Source organism: Condylostylus longicornis, unplaced genomic scaffold (genome assembly GCF_029603195.1).
Source record: "Condylostylus longicornis isolate FDR11 unplaced genomic scaffold, ASM2960319v2 ptg000076l, whole genome shotgun sequence".
Taxonomy (NCBI): domain Eukaryota; kingdom Metazoa; phylum Arthropoda; class Insecta; order Diptera; family Dolichopodidae; genus Condylostylus; species Condylostylus longicornis.
The window spans coordinates 1773284-1793548 of record NW_026578044.1 but is presented as its reverse complement, the minus strand read 5'-3'; the positions used below and the strand labels follow the sequence as shown (position 1 = coordinate 1793548).

Genomic DNA, 20265 nt, shown 5'->3' with positions numbered 1-20265 from the left:
CCCCGCCAGCCCCAGCAAGACAGTTATCCAAGTTACGAATCCAGTTGGGTGTTCCCAGTTACCTTATTGTAATGGCATTCAGATTGAACCTTCGTTACAGAAATTTTTAAGCTTTCCGTAGAATTCAAAACAATTTCCTTGTTAAAGCGTCAGTACCTTATTATCGTGAAATATAGTTGTAACACATACTACCTCTACTAACCAAAAAGAAATAAAGATATTGCGGCACATATCGTTATTCTGGCAATATGTACGATATTAAAACGACAACACTTGAATAAAAATAAAATTAAATTAAGAGAGGTGAAAGTTGCGTTTAACTAATCAAATAGTCGGCGAGACCAGTTAAAATTAAACAATTACATTTTTCGTATAAATATTTATTACAAGTAGTACAATGATAAAATAAACTTTGTTTGTAAAAATACAAAAAAAATACAAAAAGAATTCAAAAATTACTTGCTTCTTCAATTTAAAATTATTAAAAGTTAGAGATGGTATAGAGATGGTAATAGCCTTGATAGTAATGTTATACACAATTAATTAAAACAAGTTCTTCTTCTTTGAATTTTTTATGATGGGAATCAATTTATTTTGCGACTTTTTGAAAGATGATTGGTTTTTTTAATATTAACACAAAATAATAATTATATTATTTAAAACCTAACCTATAAATAACATGAAAATTTACAATGTTTAAAAATTTTACAAGATTTTAAAATGAAAAGTGATTGATACAAGGATGGTGGTGGCCATACCATATATGGTTTAATTAATGGACACGAAAATTGGCAAATATTCTATTGAAATACCGATGCATATAAACTTTAACTAAAAGAATTTGTCGTTTTTTATAATTAAATTTTAAATTATTTTTGGTCAACATATTTAGAACTTGTTATAAAAATTAAGATTAAAATTACGAAATAATCTGGTATACCGTGTACATATAATTAATGATTACATTTTAACCCAACAAATTAGGTATATATAGATATATAAGTAATTTGTATCAAAAATTATGCAAGAATATTTGCAATTTATATGAATTCCGTAAAATGTGATGAATACACAAATTTCTTTTACATGAGCAGATTTTAAGCTGATTTTTGTGTACTACAATATAGCAGATAATAAAGTAGCTCAACTCATTGATTTTCCGCTTATCGTAGTTTAAAATTCAATTTGTAATTATATTAAATTTTTTTTTTAATTGAGAAGAAAATTGAGGATTTTTACACTCGAATCAATTAAGTTAACAATCCAAAAGAGATACTATATTTCAAATATTAGTTTCCTATGATTGTGTTTGAGCCTTTGCTAATTTAACAATTTGCTAACTTTAGTAGCAAGAAGTGAATATTGAAGAAATGTGGAATAATACAAAGAATGATTTAATTCGGGCTGCTGAAGAATGTCTAGGAGTTAAAAGAGTTCGCGCTGGGCAAGAGTGGTTTGATGAAGAATGTGAGGATGCAATAAAAGAGAGGAACGATGCTAGAATTATGTGGATGCAAAGAAAAACGAGATTGGCGCATAATAAATACAAGCAAAAAGAAGGATTGTCTAACTGTAGGGGAATAACGCTGCTAAACGTCACATATAAGGTTCTAGCTGCTATAATTGCTAGAAGACTAAAAGTTTATTCAGAAGGAATCCTAACCGATTATCAATGTGGTTTCAGAGAACAAAAATCAACTGTTGACCAAATTTTTTACGTCAGACAGACAATGGAAAAATGTGCAGAATACAACATCGATCTACACATGGTTTTCATAGATTTCAAACAAGCGTTTGACTCAATCAAAAGAAATAAAATTCGACAAATCTTTGAACAACTTGGTATACCGAAAAAACTTATACTCCTTGTTGAAATGACTCTAAGAAACACAACAGCGAAAGTTCGTATCCAAAATAAATATACAAGCGCCTTTGAAATTAAGTCTGGAGTTAAACAAGGAGATGAAATCTCTTCAATAATATTCAATCTGATGTTGCATCATTCAATAAAACAATTAAATAATGGTGGCACTATATTTACACGTTCCTATCAAATGTGTGCCTACGCAGATGATATAGTCTTGATGTCCAGAAATAAAAGACATCTAATTGAAGCTTTTGCCAAACTTGCCGAAAACGCTGCAATTGTGGGTTTGAAGATTAATGAAGGAAAAACCAAATATATGTTGATATCAAGATCCCAACTACGAAGAAGTGACCAAACTATAAGCATGATGGGATACAATTTTGAAATAGTTGAAAATTTTACATACCTTGGTGCGCAAATAAATGCTAGTAATGACATACAAAAAGACATAAAACAAAAGATATTAACAGCTAACAGGGCTTACTACTCCATTGCACATTTATTTAAATCCAAAATTCTATCAAAATCGTGCAAAACACAACTATATAAAACAACATTACGCCCTATTCAGCTACAGTGCTGAAACGTGGTCATTAACGCAATATGATATAAATAATCTGAGAAACTTTAAAAGAAAGATACTGCGGAAAATTTTTGGACCAAGATTGAACGAATATAATGAGTATGAAATAAGATCAAATCAAGAACTAATGGACCTTATAAAAAATGAGGATATAGTAAGATTCACCAAATCTCAAAGATTAAGGTGGCTGGGACATCTCAATCGAATGGATGAATCAAGGGCTCCAAAAAGAATTTTCGAAGCAAGACCACTTTTTCAAAGAAACATTGGAAGACCAAGGTTGAGATGGAAGGACGACGTAGCAGAAGATTTGCGTAAAATGAATATAACAAATTGGCAGCAACTAACAACGGATCGAGAAGGGTGGAGGAGAATTGTTAATCAAGCTAGGGCTCATACCGGGCTGTAAAGCTACTGATGATGCTAACTTTAGTAAAAATGAATAATTCACTAGTTATAAATTTTGTACACAAACTACTGTTAAAGTAGCATTACAATTTTTTTAATATAGCAATATTTTAAAAGTTTGCTTAATATAATTACTATCAGTTATACAAACCATAATATTTCCGTGACTTATGGTACATTATTTATTAACTTTGTTTGTTTAATATATTTGAAGGTCATAATATAAAAGATATCAGGCTTGTTAACGAAATAAATTGAAATTCTACAATAAAAATGGTAAGTACCTATAGTAAAATTTTCATAAATTGGTAACAATCATAACTGCAATAGGCCATACTTTCGATATCGAATTAATTTTATAATTAGAACAAATTACTTGTTTCATGTTGATTAATCACGATTTTGACATTAATATTTTTGTTTTTCTGAAAATAAAATCAACATACACGTTTTATTGCGTTTGAAGTAAATAGACAATATAAAATTTAAAAATAATTCAGAGTTGAAGCCATACATGAAATTAAGAAATTAATTTCATGATCGGACCTTAGATTTTTGAGTTGTGAAATTTTCCGAAAAGAATTTATTTCAATTCGCAAATTTTCTCGAATCACTTATTGCATACGTCAATGCTTATATTTGTTATAATTATTTTTCTAACAGGCATAAGATATACCGATATAGCTACCTGCTACTTGTTTATTAAAAATGAAATAAACGGTATGTTACTAGATGTAATCTAATAAATTTTCAATCTACTTGAATCCATTCTTAATTCAGTTCATACTACAGTATTCTGCATGGAAATGGGACTCTAGGATATATGGATAACATGACGACGACAATTTACTGTTCGCTGCTTCTGCCGTGGGAGGAGTTGATAAACTTTATGGATTCGGTTTAATGGATTAGAGGAGCTCTCGAAGGCGTTCTACCAAATTTGTCAAGAGATTATCAAATATTGATAGTTTTAGCATGGAGAAATGTGTTGAAAAAGTTAATATTTTTGACATTATATTTGATTAATCTAGACGTTGTAATTATGACAACAGCCAAAGAATATAATTATTCCAGGCTTACATTTACTTACTCTCTAAAAAGAAAACTTCGGCCATGAGCAAGATTCAAATTTAAATAGAAATTATAACTTTATAAATATAATTTCTTATTTTAGGTGACACCAAATAACTGAAAGGCAATGTTGTCTTAACACGTGACACTAATGCATATAAAATTTTTATTATAAATAAAATTTTTATATATAGGTTTGTATAAACCACAAAGGACTGGCCTTGTAATAATAATTTTTTTTTAATTTATTAGTTTTCGAATAACAATACAATCATAATTACTTTTTATATTTTATTGTAATTTTCTGATATTAAGCTAATAAAAGTTCAATTCAAAAATAATTTTAAACTTAATAATTTGAGCTAAAAAGCTTTTTCTCAATAAAACAATTCTTACCATAATTAAATCGCCAGTTTGTAAATGTCGCCGCATTAAAATTGCTGCCATGTTATTTTCATCTTGATATACTTCACCCACTTGACTCTCTTCACTTGCACTAGGTTCCTGAAATTATTAAAAAACTTATTTAGAATTTTGTTCAATTAAGCTAATTGTATAAAATAGATTAAGTTATTTAAATTATATATATTTTTTTTAATTCGAAGTTGTTATGGAAGAAATTATTTACTTCCTAGTCGCCTGTTCGCACATCATGCTCAATATATACAACAGAGGCTTAGAAAGAAAAAATGGAGCAGATAACTTTGCGGGTAGCATGTATCAATAGCATGATCGCGGAAACAAAAACCTTAGTAATCGTGGTGGGATGTATACGAAAAATCGCTGAAGAAGAAATTTAGAAGCAGCAGCAAGAACCACAAAGAAGAAGCAAGGAAGCAGCAAGAAAAGATTAGAGAAACTATTATTACAAAGTAACCACAGAAGCTCAAAAAGCAGTAAAACTCAACAATACATGCTCGTACTGTACAGTAACATGCGAATACTATCAAAAAAGACGAAGAATCGGAATCAATCAATAAAAACCAGACAGTACCAACCAGTGTCGTCTACACAAGAGCAGTTTCAAAGGTGGCAATAGCATTTTGAATGGATAAACAGAAACATTATCCAGAACCAACATTACACAGTCAGCGACAGTATTTACAGCAGCAGAAAGAGTTTAAACCTTAATTAATAAAATAATTAAAATAAACTTAAAAACAACAAAGTAGAAACCGCCCATGACATCCCGGCAGAGTTACTAAAAATAAACCCCGATAGAATTACAGACATACTGCACCCAATAATTAACAGAATCTGGCAAATAGAACAAATACTATGCTGCATATGGAGGAAGAGCATTTTAATAAAGCTACCTAAAATAGGAGATTTAAAGAATTGCAAAAACTTTAGGAGTACAACAATATTTAACGCAGCTGTAAAGGTACTTATAATATACTATAGAATTAAGAGTAAAATAAAAGAACAGGGGGAATGTGGGATTCGGGAGGAGTCATGATTGCATCGACCACACTTCGAATAATCGCAGAACAGTCAGTCGAATGGAATTCACCACTGTATATCACTCTCGTGGATTTCGAAGCCCCTTTGGTACGACCAACCGAAAGCAATATGGCAACCCTTAGAAAATAAAGCATTCTGAATAAATTAATCAACGTAATAAAATGACTATATGAAGATGCGGAGCGCTTAACAAAGCCAATTAAGCAATTCAATAAGATTGAAGACCCGAGTTCTCTCGGCGAGATTGAAGATGTTCTCTCGTTCAATTCTTGTTTAATGTGGTATTAGACGATGTCATACGAGGATTAGGTAATAAAGCAATATAAGAGAACTGCAGAACATAGCTCAAAATAAAGCTACTAACACACAATCGAGTTAAATGTATAGCTTTAAAGACGTAAGTTTAAAGACTTTTTTTTTAATTTTCTACTCCTAAGTGAGTAGAAAATTAAAAAAAAAATTAAAATAGTAGAAATCACAAAGCCTGAGAGCATCGTAGAAGTTATGTTAAAAAACGATAAGTAGTGAAATTTCTTAAATAGCACAATGCTGTCGGTATTTAGCTGATGTCTAAGTATAAATTGTATGTTATAGCGAAATATATTCGAGTTGGACGACTTTCATAAAGCACAAACAGGAAACAATCACAGAAATTCTATAAAATCTTATTATTTGGGTTTTAATTGTGAATCAGATGCCAAATGTTTAGGAAAGTTAAAATCAGCTTCAAACGTTTATGTAAATTCTTGCAATAACTGAATTTTGTATAATAACAATACTTTTAATATTTTCTTTTTAAGTTCAACTGCTCTCATTTACTGTATGCATTTATTAAAATTGTCACATTGTGATACAATTATAAAAAAAATTTTTTGAACATTTTTTTTTTAATTTTTTGACATAAAATTTATAATGAATTTACATAAATTAGGTCAAGGTCAATGCCAAATTTTTTCAATTACAACTGTAATGACATTACAACTTCGACATTGGCAAAGACACTGAATATGTAAATAATAAAAATAGAATTTGATCTTCCTTAATATTATCCCGGTTCAATTTCAAAAATTAAATTTTCGAAAGAAGTAATAATTTTAATATTTCATATTGAAAGAAATCGCATTTTTTAAAAAATATTTATTACATTTTTTTTTAATTTTTGGGATGATTTTTCAGTCGACTTCCTAAAGAAATTGAAATCTTTTTTCACATACCGAAATTAATAAATTTAAATCGATTACTGCGGTTTTCAATTATCAGTTTGAGTTCACTATACTTTTATAAAAAACTAAAAAGGTTTTAAAGTAAAACAATAGAAATTAATAAAATTTTTGGTAGACATTCAATTTAGAAGTACTTAATAAAATAAAAATTTTCTCTTATGGATGATTCTGAAAATGAGGCAGTTTTTCATTCATGATTATAGAATATTTCAAACAATGAAAATTATTTGATCAAAGCAATTTTCCGCTATGCTTCGAAGAATTGGATTTTGTTTTTATTATATACAATTTAGTGGCGCACTTAATTGCTTTAAAATATAAGCATTTATCTTTTTTACTCTACTGTTAGTTAATGGCGCTGGCATTTTTCAATCCTTTTTCACGCATTTTAATTAAATTTTGTTCAGAATGTTTACCTTGGAAAAGAATTGGCTTTGTTATCATTTCTGTAGATCTTGCAAATTGGAATTGTTTTTTACAACTGCAAATTTGTTTCACTCATCAACAGAGTATAGGGTCACCTTATAAAACAACAAAGGGCATTTTTAAAAAGCACAGCAAATTTTAAAATTAAAAACAAAGCACATACTTATATAATATTCATTACAATTTTGAACTAATTATCCTCACAATTAATAAACATTTTAACCTGGTATGGTTCACTTGTCTACATTATTATTACTATGCTGGAGTACACGTAATAAATGTATTTTTATTATGTGTTTTAATGCTTGCTTAGATACTTGTATAAAACACTGTCTTAAATTCAACGCAAAACACAACTTAACATATACATTCATTCAATATTTTGATATTACACTTACATATAGTTTATTTTCCCGCATCAGACATAACAGTGGCATGTAATTATGTATAAGCAAAAGTTAAGCAATTCTACAAAGTCGCGTTTTCCGTTCTACTAAACTGGATTTTTTGCATTTTTTTTTTCTTTATATTTTATGTTTTTTGCGCGTTTCTTTTCTTACTTTAGACTGTTGTAGAGTCTTAGTATTTAACATTTAAACTTTAAAAAGTTTTTTCGCTTTTTCCTATAGCATAATTTTTTTTTTTTTGAAGTTTCAAATTTCAAAATAAGTTTTTTATAAAGCATTAAAAAAATTTTTCTTTCGAAAAATTTGAAATTTTAAAAATTTTTGTAATTTTTTTAGGATAAATTAACTTCAAATCAGGGGCAAATTACTTAAATTGCTGTTAAATGTAGATAAAAGTAGAAAAAAAATTATAACAATTTTTAATTACTTTTGTTTTTTACAGCAAATTAAAGATTCTATTATTTTTCTATTGTGAATTTCTTGAATAATAATGATTCTATAATTTTATTATAGTCGATAATTTAGTGTTGAATATTAAAAGAGATAATAATCGAATTGCAACACTAAAGCGTTGAAATTATTTGACAACACTATAAATAAATATTAAAATAAAGACTCTAGTTCTCAATATTTCCACCATTGTTAAAGGTTTAATTAATAAATTTCTTGATATCGATTCAAAAAATTACTTATGGTCAAATAAAGTAGGTTTATTAAATCCTTAAGTTGACTTATGTACATTTGCTCGTAACTTCTAGAATTGGTTTAAATTTTAATATAGTGATTTTGTTTTTCAAATGGAATGGAAAATTTTCTGCTCAGATCAATTAGTAATTTTCAAATTTATTATGAATTAACTGGAGTAATACACATCGCCATCTATATATTGAAATTTATATTAAATACAAAAATAAGGCAAAATACAAAAATACTGCCCAATTCTTTTTTTATTTTTTCCTTCTTTTCTCTCTTTCACTCAGTATGTAATTAAGAAATTCATATTATTTAACATTATTTTTAATTGCTTTTGTAATTTATCTGTTCCCATCTTAAAACTGACAAATACCACGATATTTTTCTCTTTATATGAGTTATAGATTTCCCGTTATCTCAACGACGTTTTTAAATTTTAAATTCAAATTACTAATTAAAAAACAAATTAATTCGTAAAGAAAACTTAGAGGATAAAAATGGTAGTATTTGAAAGCCTATAATAATGACATCAAAACTGAATGAAATAAAATAAAAAGGCCTAAAACCTACAATTAAAATTTGAAATTAATTATAAGAAACAAACCTAATTGCACGAAATTTTATTTTGCCCAGGAAATAAAAGTATAAATATAGTATTGCCCAGTTAAAAAGTAGGCTCTCATACGTGTTTAGTGAAAAAAGAAATACTAATAATAAATAAAATGTAAGTTAAAAATGAACCATTTGTTTTAAAAAATAATAGAGCAACAAAACAATAATTTCGTAATATTTTTTTAAAATTTTGCAAGGAGTAACAACAAAAATGGATAAATGTCGCTTTAAAAACAATGAGATCGTGATTTTTATATTTCTTTTTCTTATTTACTCCAATTTTTTTGTTACCTTCATGAAATCTTAATTTATAAAGAACAGGTATCATATACTTGCTAGTATAACTAATATGAATTTCTTCTATACTTGTCTGCTTTGATAATTTACCTGCCTTAGTCAATTTTAGCGACCGAAAATTATTTGTTTATGTTTTTTGTGGCTGGCTTAATAGTTTTTAGGAAAAAAGAACACCGCTTTGAAAGATATGTTCAAGTAGTAATACAGAAGGGAGCTAATTGGCAACTCTCTGGAACACATGGTACCTGTTAAAACAATCCAAGCTTCAATAATTCATCAAATTGAAATTTAAACAAATGCTCCCTCTCCCTCCTTTCAGGCTTGTGTTTTTTACTTGACGAAATAGTACCAATAGAATGCATATAAATTTTTAAACTCAGCGCAAACAAACTCCGCGTTTTTATCCTTTTTCTTTCGGATAATGATGTTTTGGTAAGTTCTCAGATACAACTTTTCTTCCCATTTTTCACAAATTTCGTAGTTTGCAATTCCTTTTTCGAGGTTGCAGCTGAAACCTACATAGGTCTACACATGTTAGTAGGTCAAATAAGTTCGCATTCAAGTTTACAGTATGAACCATCCTAGTGACTGGCTCATATCTATCAAAGTACTTTAAAAGAAACGTCCCAAATCTTCGGCATTTTGTTAAATTTTTTGTTATTCCTAACATGTGCCTTGGCTTCCGCTTTGTGAACTCTTTTCAAAAATGTTTTAAACTAGTTTTAAATATTTATTAAACGGTATCTCACAGTTAGCAATATTAACTCTATTTATTCCTGTGTTTAATTTTTTCTTTGTTATTACTTTATTGTATTTGTTTGCACAATAAAATAATTCAACATTTTAAAAAATTTTTTCAATTTTGAAAATTGGTAACTTTTGTTTTTATTTTTTACAATTAGTTAGGTACATACTTTTTATTATATTAATGCACATTTACAAATTTTCAATCGAGCAAACTCGATATTAGACAATCTGGTGTTAAATTTAAAGAAAAACAAAAGAGAACATCAAACGTTTGGAATAAAAATTTAAGTAATTTTTTTATATTACTAAAAACACGATTATTGCGCGAACGTTGGCGTAAATTTTAAATTATTTACTTTTAAAACCGTAATGGAATGACATTTGAAAAATGGGAAAATACTTTTTGTTTTTAAATTCAAAATTTATAAAATGAAATTGAATAACAAGAAATTGCTTTATTTACAAATAAAAGGAATTGCAATAAACAAAAGTTGTGAAAAAATATTCGTATTATTGGACACAACAGATGAGGCCATGGATGTCGAGTACCAATGGAGTAACACTATAAATGTGAGAAATAACAGCAACTAAACAGGATTTCATCCCAAAGAATCTAAGTAGGTATATATGTAGGTACTCCAATTTTTTTAAATTGATTGAATTTTTTTTTCCTGACTGAATTTATTGTCAGTTTTTAACATTTCCTTTCTAAAAGAAAAGTTTGTGTAAATCCGAATTAAACATACCCATAAACATTTTAATAATTATTTAATAAAAAAACACTTACCTCATCTACAATTTCTTCATACTCAACACCTTGTGTTGAATTTGGTTCACTACGTACAGTCCACATACGTAATGAATTTGGACCATCTTTAAATAAACCTTCAGTTTTTTTTAATGTTAAATTTAAGTGTTCACCAAATGCACTAAATGACACATTATGCTCCTTTAAATCACTTAAATCTAAATTTCTTAATTTCTCACTATAACTATTATCACTTATACTATTTTTATTATTTTGTTCTTTAATTAATTGTTTTAATTCACTATAATATGGTGATTTACTTAAATCTTTTTTAACATGATGTACATTTTTACCACTAATTTCCATATGATTTGTAATACTACGTCTTTTCCTTACACTATGACCAACAACTTCAGATGGTGATACATTTTGATTACCATCATCAAATTGATGTAACAATTGTATTAGCTCATATTTTGGAACAGATTCAATATTATCAACATGAAATACTGATTGTAATTGTCCTATTGTCATCTGTTTGTGTACCTGTAAATATAAAAAGAAAAGAAAATTTTACATTACTTTTGTGAAATTTTTAATTTTCATTATTTTTCTACTACTCGTATAACTATAATATTTAGTTAATAATATTTTATAGTTCTTCGCTGGGCATCGTTTAAGAAAAATTTATCCGTTCATTTCAAACATTTAGTCCGAATAATCGACATATTGATATATGACATCATTTTATTAAGAGTTTAGTATCGAAAAATGTAATTAAAATCGAACATCTATCAACTAATGAAATGGTAGCGAATATTTTTACAAAAGCTTTGACAGGGTAAAAACATTTATGCTTCGTTGAAAAGCTGGGTTTAAAATATTTAATTGTTGAAGTGTGGGTTGTATATTTAACATTTTAGTATTGGAGTCTATTTCATTTATTGTTATATAGCTACTTGATTTATTAAGTCAGTCGAATTCAAAATTTTTATGCCAGTATTGACAGTTTTCATAAAGGCATGTATAATGCTTTTTTCATGAAAGTATTCGATTTACGAACTATTTTTTTGATGCTAATGAAATTCAAGAATTTGTGTTGGTTTTAGTAATTGGAAAATTATTATTAACTTTTCATAATTATTTTGATTACTTATTATTAACAATTCTACGAGCACCTAAATAATTGTATAAATGCATAGGATTGTATGATTTTTGGTTTTGGGTAAAATTTAGCTTCAATTAAAATACCAAAATTATTTTAATTATATTTTATCATAACCACACCATTATATATTCAATACTAGATTTAATTGCATATCAGCTTTTATTAAATAAACATTCGCATAATTTGTATATAATTACGTAATTAATTTAAATTTTCCTTGTAACACTATAGATGGATAGTCAAATCAAAGTTATAAGGGAATGAGTGTATGTATATGCACAAGCATACAATGTACATATGTATATGCAATTGTTTACATTTAAACACCGTAATAAATATTTGGCATCATTCCTCGTCTTCTTTCTTAATGTCATTATATTCTCTAGTTCTTAACTTCCGGCAAAGAAATTTTTATTCATATTTCACTATAATAGTGGGTTTCTTCTTGTTGCTTTATTCTTTAATATAAAAATATTAATTCATTATGTCAAAATATCTTGTCAAAAATTTCAAATGAGAAAAAAAAAGTAAAAATTTCGGAAGTGTTAAATAATTTTATTAAAAATTTATCATCGACAGATGAAAATAACAAAAATTATGATTGATGAGCATAGCATCAATGCTTAACTAAAAAGCTAAAAAATTATTAATAACCAGTATAAAAATAATCACAAATGTGAACGAAAAGTATTTAAAAAACCACTAAAAATATTTTTGTCTTTAAAAAAAAAAAATGTTGGTGGTCTTGTTCAAGTGATTTTTTATGTCAAGAACCGTTATTAGTTTTAATAGTTTAAATTTTTTTTTTATTTTTTACAATCATAAATTTTATATTGATGGACATGCAAATATTATTCAAATATTAAATATATCTACATATTTATGAAGTTATAAATCAAATTTTTTTTTGCAGAAATATCTTAGAATACGAGTAATTCCTGTATTCAAGGGTTTAAGAACCTCTACAAAAAAAATACAATATATGTAACTATGTATATTATGTAGGTATGTGGATTATTATTTTTCGAGAATTTTGAATAAATTAAAAATTAAAACATTAAAACATAGTGTACACTTACGTTGATTTTACGTGACACGGATACGTTTTTAAATAATTTTGTATGTTCCGTAAAGACGGTTGATTTAATTTGAGAAATTTGTAAAATAAAATTGACAATTGAGTTGACTTTTTAACAAAATTTCCAAATAACTCCTTAACCGACATTGATTTGCATGTGTATGTATAGAAAATTTATCCGGTAAAATTAGTAAGTGAGAATTTTATTGCAAAAGTGAATAACATAGGATATGAGTTTGTATATAAAAACAGTGAAAACAAATCTCGTTTTCGCTTTTTTTCACAATAGGTCTCCCTTTCAGCCTCTCCCAAAATAGAGTAAAAATTTTATATTTTGAAATTTGCTCTGATTTCCTGCAATAGTAAGGCGTAATTAAGCGGTATAATTTTGTTTTTTCGAAATAAATTCCATTAGTTCTTTATAGCAGCCGGAGTAGAGATATGCTAATTTGAACTTGAACTCACTTTATTTTATGTGAGCACCGGCGAAACGAGAAATCTACTTAATACATCAAATATAGAACTGCTATTTCCCAGCATTATTTAATTGAATACTAATTTATAACAAAAAGTTAATTCCGTACAAAAACAATAACTAGTATTTAATTAAATTTTCAATCGTATTTCTGCTTATTATAATTATAACCATGGTATAAAGTCACAACTTTTAAAAAGTAATTATGCTAAAATACTACATTTTTATTTAATTTGTTTTTAGTACCATCGACCATCTATCAATCATAATAAAAACAAATAGAAAATCAACTAACTATGTTCACAAAAATTAAAAAAAAAAGAATATGCGAACAAATAAATTTAAAAAAACCACAGAAAAAAAAAAGATTCTTTGTTAAATTTTTTTTTGTTTCTACACTTAACGGAATTGTAGCGTGGCATAAGTGTTTTAAAAGTAATAAACAGTTAAGTAAACAACATGGGTTGCCTTTTTTTAAATATTAAAAAAAAACACTGTGATTAATTTTATAAATGCTGTGAAGGTCAATTTTAAAATTCATCTCGTTTTTGATTTTTATCATTTACGAAAATTGAAAAAAAATAAAATAAAAAATTTTTTGTTTTTTTTTTTAATTTTTATCCCATTTATTCTAGAGCTTCATGAAAAGTATTCCACATAGGTAGTGCCCAAAACAATTATTTCCAATCAAATGTAAAGTGTAGGTTTTAGATTTTCAAAGAACCAAATGAAAGCCCACACTCCCGCCTACATTATCCATGTTTGGAGTCTTATGCTCAAGACATCACCAAAAAAATTGGACAACACTTTACGAATGCTTAGGAAACCTCGTCCGAATGCTTAGAAGTGTTCGACACTGGCTGTTCGACATCGCAACTAATGTGCATAGCGGTTTTGACCTTATCCCAATAAAGTCTTCCTAAAAGAGAAAAAAGGATTTTTTGCCAGTTTCTACCCTTTCCCAACAGCTGCCTACGGTGATATTTAAATTTGACATCATAACCCCACGTGTCATTCCCCTACGTACGCGGCATATAAAAAAGTAATATTTTTTATTTACATGCCGATAAAGGAAAATCAATCTAAGAACATAAATCTGGGAGACATCACGGGAAGCCCACGCAGTTTTATATTCATCTCGTATTTCACCAAGCTTTTCAAGATGCACTCGCTACTCAATGAGAAGAGTTTTGATATACAATATGTAAATGAAATACTCGTACCTAATTTCTCTTTAACTAACCAGAATTACTTTTCTTATAGGATGAAGTCTACCAATTATTGCGACAATTTTAAAAATGGTTTCTTTTTACGTAATCTTTTTATACACTATCGTGGACAAGTTTCCTGCAGTCATTTGAAATACAACAAAATAAATTTTAAATTTTATTTATGTTTGTTTTTTTTTTTCTAGAATTTTTATTGTTTTGACTGGTTATTTTCTGTTTTAAACACGAAGATGCTAAAAACTTTTTTAGAGAAGGTAATAATTCTGAAGCCGGTTTGCATCGCAGTTTCTTAATACTTTAAATCGAAGACAAACAGACTTTTATTTTTTATATACGTATTTTTTTTTCAAATTAAACTTTTGAGAAATTTTTTGAATCATTTTCTATTATTTTGTAGTTATAATAAATAGTTTCTTTTTAATAATGCACCCGGAAGAAATCATTAAAAAAATGACTTTCGTATATTTTCCATCATTTAAAATTAAAACAATAAACTTTTTTTTTATATTTGATTAAAAAAAAGTATGGAAAATAAACGAGAATCATCTTTAAAAAAAGATCGAATAGATAGAATTTTGTTGTAATTTAAGGTCAACAGCTACAGTTGATTTAAGGAAATCCTATAATGGAATGCGGATGTTGACGGAAGAAGGAAGGATACTGGTATTTCTAATAATTTTTCATGAAGATAAGTTAAAAAATTTTTGGTATTTTCAGTAGCAGCTTAAATATTAATTTTATTTCTTTTGATTGAGTTTTATTAAAATTTAAATAAGAAAAAGAATAAAATTTTATACGTACGTGTGTCAATTATAATTCTAGTTTAATTTGAATTTTTTGATTTGGAGTGACTTAATGCCGGCGCACACAAGTTTTATGTACAAAAAAAAATTTATTACGGAATTTATAATAGATTTTGTGCAGGAAAAATGGAATTAAGTAACTATAATGCTGATGCTCCATTAAAGAGCATTTTTTTAAAGATTTTTTTTTTACATTATACCATTCTCTATTTTCATATAAGGATTCAAGAAATTAAGATACGAAATTCAAGTTTTACTTGTAAACCTTGTAAGCTATTTCCGTCAAAAACCATATATTGAAATTTCTCGACGAATTTTTAAAAGACATCTGATTTCCAGAAAAGCAGAAGAAGATGCTGGTTAGATGAAATCCGTATACAATATAGGCAAAAACTGTTAATGAGCTCGCTACCACTGCTGAGTTCAAAATATTATAGTTCGGATTGTCTAAGGATTAGGTCAGGTAGGCTTGTTGTAATATCGTAATTCGAACCAGCCCTATTCCTTTATAGACCGTCTAGATCCCTGAGATTTACATTAGCTAGATCTGTATTTCGCAAAATGATATGCGCAGCTAATCATTTATAATCACAAATAAATAACGCAAGAAGTATCGATGAAGAATGGGATCAGATGGAAAATGCGATGAGGAGAACAGCAGAAGAAATAGTAGGCTACAAACAAACAGAGCGTAATATAGAGTGGTTTGATCGGGAGTGCAAGGATGCAATTGTTATTAAAAATGCAGCCAGATACAAAATGTTACAAAGAAATACTAGGTTAAACCGAGAAAATTATAAGGAAAAAAGAAGAATCGCAACAAAAATCTGCCAAAAAAAGAAAAAGGAAATGTTAAAAAATAAGATTAGACAAATACAGACAGAATATGACGCACATAACGTAAGAAAGTTTTATAATGACATGAAAAAAGAGAAAAGTGGATTTAAACCTAGACTAATAGCATGTAAAGATAAAATATAATATAATATCAAATAAAAGTGATGTCGTAAAAAGATGGTCCCAGCATTTTGAGGAATTACTGAATATACCAATTACAGAAGATGACGGTGAAATTGCAAATATGATACAAACAGTAGATCCCTGCACAATTAATCCCTGCACCGGAGGTTCAAGAAATCGAAAAGGCGGTTGAAAAACTAAAAAATAATAAATCACCAGGAGAAGATGGACTAACAGCTGAGCTGTTTAAATGTGGTGGTAGCTACCTCTCAAATAGAATACATAGCTTAATATGTAGAATATGGGACAGCAATTACATGCCAAGAAAATGGAAATTGGGATTATTATGTCCCATTCATAAAAGGGGTGATAAATTAATATGTGACAATTAAAGAGGAATAACATTGTTGAGTTGTGCTTATAAAATATTATCGAACATCATCTGTGAGAGATTAAGACCATATTATGAAGAAATATTAGGACAATTTCAAGGTGGTTTTAGAACTGGTAGATCCACAATCGATCAAATTTTTATAATTAAGCAGGCCATGAAGAAATGCTATGAATATAATGTTGATTTGCATATATTATTCATAGATTTTAAACAGGCATTTGACAGCATAAACAGAAAGAACATTCCTAAAGCCATGTTAGAGCTGGGAGTACCAAAGAAACTTGTTGAATTAATAAATATGACCATGTATGAACCACAAGCAAAAGTTTTAATACAAGACAGCGTATCAGATGAATTTAATATAACAAGCGGAGTAAGACAAAGGGATACGCTATCAGCGCTGGTATTTAATATGATACTTCAATATGCAATTGGAAAACTAGATAAAGGCGGCCACATTTTTATAAGGGCATATCAAATCATTGCATATGCAGATGACATTGCAATAGTTGCGAGAAGATTTTGCGATATGAAAGAGGCCTTTTTAATGCTAGACATGGAAGTAAAAAGGGTAGGTCTTAAGATTAATGAAAATAAAACTAAATTTTTGAAAACGTCCAGAAATGCAAGACGAAGACAACCACAAGATATACAAATACAGGACTATTTATTCCAAGGAGTGGAAAGTTTTAAATATCTCGGTGTAGTTTTTTCCAATGATAATAGCATAAAAACATGTATACAGGACCGAATTAAAGCAGGTAACAGGTGATATTTTGCGAATAGAAAACTTATAAAATCAACTTTTACTTTTAAAAAGACTTTTAAAAAGAAATGTTAAGATACAAATATATAAAACTCTAATTTGTCCTGTTGTAACATATGGATGCGAAATATGGACATTGAATGCAGCGGAGGAAAACCATCTAAGAATCTTCGAACGAAAAATACTGAGGAAAATATTTGGTGCAATAAGATTAGAAAACGGAGAATATAGACGTAGAAATAATAACGAAATTAATGATCTTATTAAAAATGAAGACATAATACGTTTTAGTAAATCGCAACGTTTAAGGTGGGCAGGACATGTTGTGCGAATGAATGAAAATTTGCCACAATATAGAATTTTACAAAGCAGACCTACATTTAATCGCAACAGAGGAAGGCCAAGAACGAGATGGGAAGACAATGTTAAAAATGACACCATTAAACTTCAAGTCAGAAACTGGAAAACAGAGGCTAAAGATCGAGAAATATGGAGGCAAATAGTAAACAAGGCCAAAGCTTACCAGGAGCTGTAGAGCCAAAGAAGAAGAAGAAGATATGCGGAGCTGGGCATGATCACAAAAAATAATCGACCGTGCCCTCCTCCTAGAAAGAGGATACCAACAATAAAAAAAATACCAACAATAAATAGCTAAAATTGATGTTGTTCACCTTTGATATTGCTGTTTGAAGTACTACTCCCTAGATCCTATTTTTTCAAAGCGTTTTAGAAAAGAATGAACAAGGTAAAAAGTCTCTCTTAGGTCTGCCCTTTAAAAAAAAAAGAAGGGAAATCATTCTTAACGGAATTAAAGATTGTGGATAACAAAAATTTTTAAAACCAGCGAAGAGCTTTTCAACATGCACACAAACAGCTAAAGAACTGAAAAATATAACAATGATATCAGAAAATCCGAAATATGGCAACACTATTCTTTTGTTTTTCCTTAATTCAGCATGTAAATTTACATGATATTATTCGTAAGCAAGTAGAATAGAGTGAATGAGTGATTTAAATTATTATTCGTTTTATATACTCAAACTTATTATATATGTAGACATAGTTTTTATTAATGAAAGTAAAAAAATATTTGTTTAATACACAAGCAGAGCAAATACATAAACAGCTGTATATCTACCATCATGTTGAAGGTAAATACCTGTTTTATCATATTTTTTAAAATTTTCAAGCAAATTTAATATAAAAATGCAATTCAATTAATTTTTTTTTTCTTGATAGTTCAATACAACTACATCCATCAACACTTTTTCCTGTATGTAACCATAAGTATATTGCATTTAAATATAATTAAATACGAAACTACGAGTATATAGTATAAGTACTACATACACACATACAAAAATTAAACATAAAATAACAGCAAATCAGTGAAAACGGACAAAGCGGTAAAAACAAAATGAATAATAACAATAATAGTAAAAATAAAAATAATAAAAAAAACTTGTATAGTTAGCTAGTTACCAGTTAAGTAAGTTCAACTTAGTATATTGCATGAATCGTGGAATCAGTCACTAGTCAGTGTAGTAGACAATTTTGTGGAATTTCATGTTTTACTTTACGTTTTCGTTTTATTTTTTTTTTTCTTTAATATTATTTTCGTTTATAAAATGAAAGCGAGAGTGATACATACATGTGTCAGAAAAGCTTATATTTTTTTGTTGTAAAAAGCAAAGTAATACGAAATCGCAATTAAACTGATGATGAAATTAAAAGTACAATGTGATTTGAAAATGTTGTTCATAAAATTTTATTTTATTGAAAATTTGATAAGAATTTTTAGTGATACCATCGTAGGTTATCAGATTATGTTTGATTTGTGATAATAATTTAAGTTCTACTTAATGAAAATACTTGCTAACTCCGTGTAATGTTAGCGTAATTTAAGGGGGAGAATTAAAACTAAACTTCCTGAGTTATTTGAATGGTAAAATAATGTTTTTTTTTTATTTTGTCCCTCTCTGTTGTTAAAATATATAGTGGAGTAACATGGAAAATGTTAGAATTTTACAAAAATTTAGTGTTGCCGTTTATTCGAGCATTTAAAACCTTACAGTCACACTCAGTTGGAATTTCACGTTACCCTCATCTGCCTAAATGAGAGCGTGGGCATCTTTCATGTTGTTACGTCAAGGTTGGTGGGACCGGTGATAATAAGTATAGTTGACGACATATGGTTTTTCTATTCTAGGTGAGCGGTTATGATCCAAAAAAGGTAGCCGAAGGGGCAGTTAGTTTTCTTTCTGAACACAAAAAACGGCACATGCATAATTGAGATCGGCGCCAGACCATTTAAGTTCAATTTCGATAAGGAAAATTAACAGGCTATGCATATTCTTTTCTGGTATATTTCAGAAAAGAATATGCATAGCCTGAACCAAATTCTACTCGTTCTTCTACAAGGGTGTGTGCATAATATGTAATTAGATTTTTGTTTTTTCTTTGCCTACATGTGAAGTTAAATTTATTCAAATAGTAAATTTGACCTAATTTCCTCTCTTATTTATTTTTCTACATTGAATACACTCGTACATTAACTGAAAATAGTTATAGTATAAATACTTTTATTGTAGTTCAACGGTAACATATTTTTTTTTTATATTGAAGTATTGCTTAAAAACCTCCTAATTAATTACAACTATATTTAATTATCGATTTAATATTTATAAATACAAAATACAACCATACATACATATATATATAAATAATGTACATGTATGTTTAATCATGTTTAGTTTTTCCCGTCAAATATTTTTCACTTTTTACTACCTCTTAAGTTACAAAATCACCTATGGTTAAGCACAAATATTATTTAATATAATATACAT

General features: G+C 28.0%; 1 protein-coding gene across 4 annotated transcripts in view; it reads right to left on the bottom strand.

Moving 5' to 3' along the window:
• Positions 1–20265, bottom strand: part of LOC129612684 (A disintegrin and metalloproteinase with thrombospondin motifs like) — a 114143-nt gene that overhangs the window by 16631 nt on the left and 77247 nt on the right. For all 4 annotated transcript variants that reach the window (XM_055526437.1, XM_055526436.1, XM_055526438.1 and 1 more), the window contains exons 4-5: positions 10586–11092; positions 4326–4433 (exon numbers count right to left, since the gene is read on the bottom strand). In XM_055526437.1, coding sequence (XP_055382412.1) covers positions 4326–4433; positions 10586–11092 — 615 coding nt within the window. The remainder of the gene's footprint in view (positions 1–4325; positions 4434–10585; positions 11093–20265) is intronic.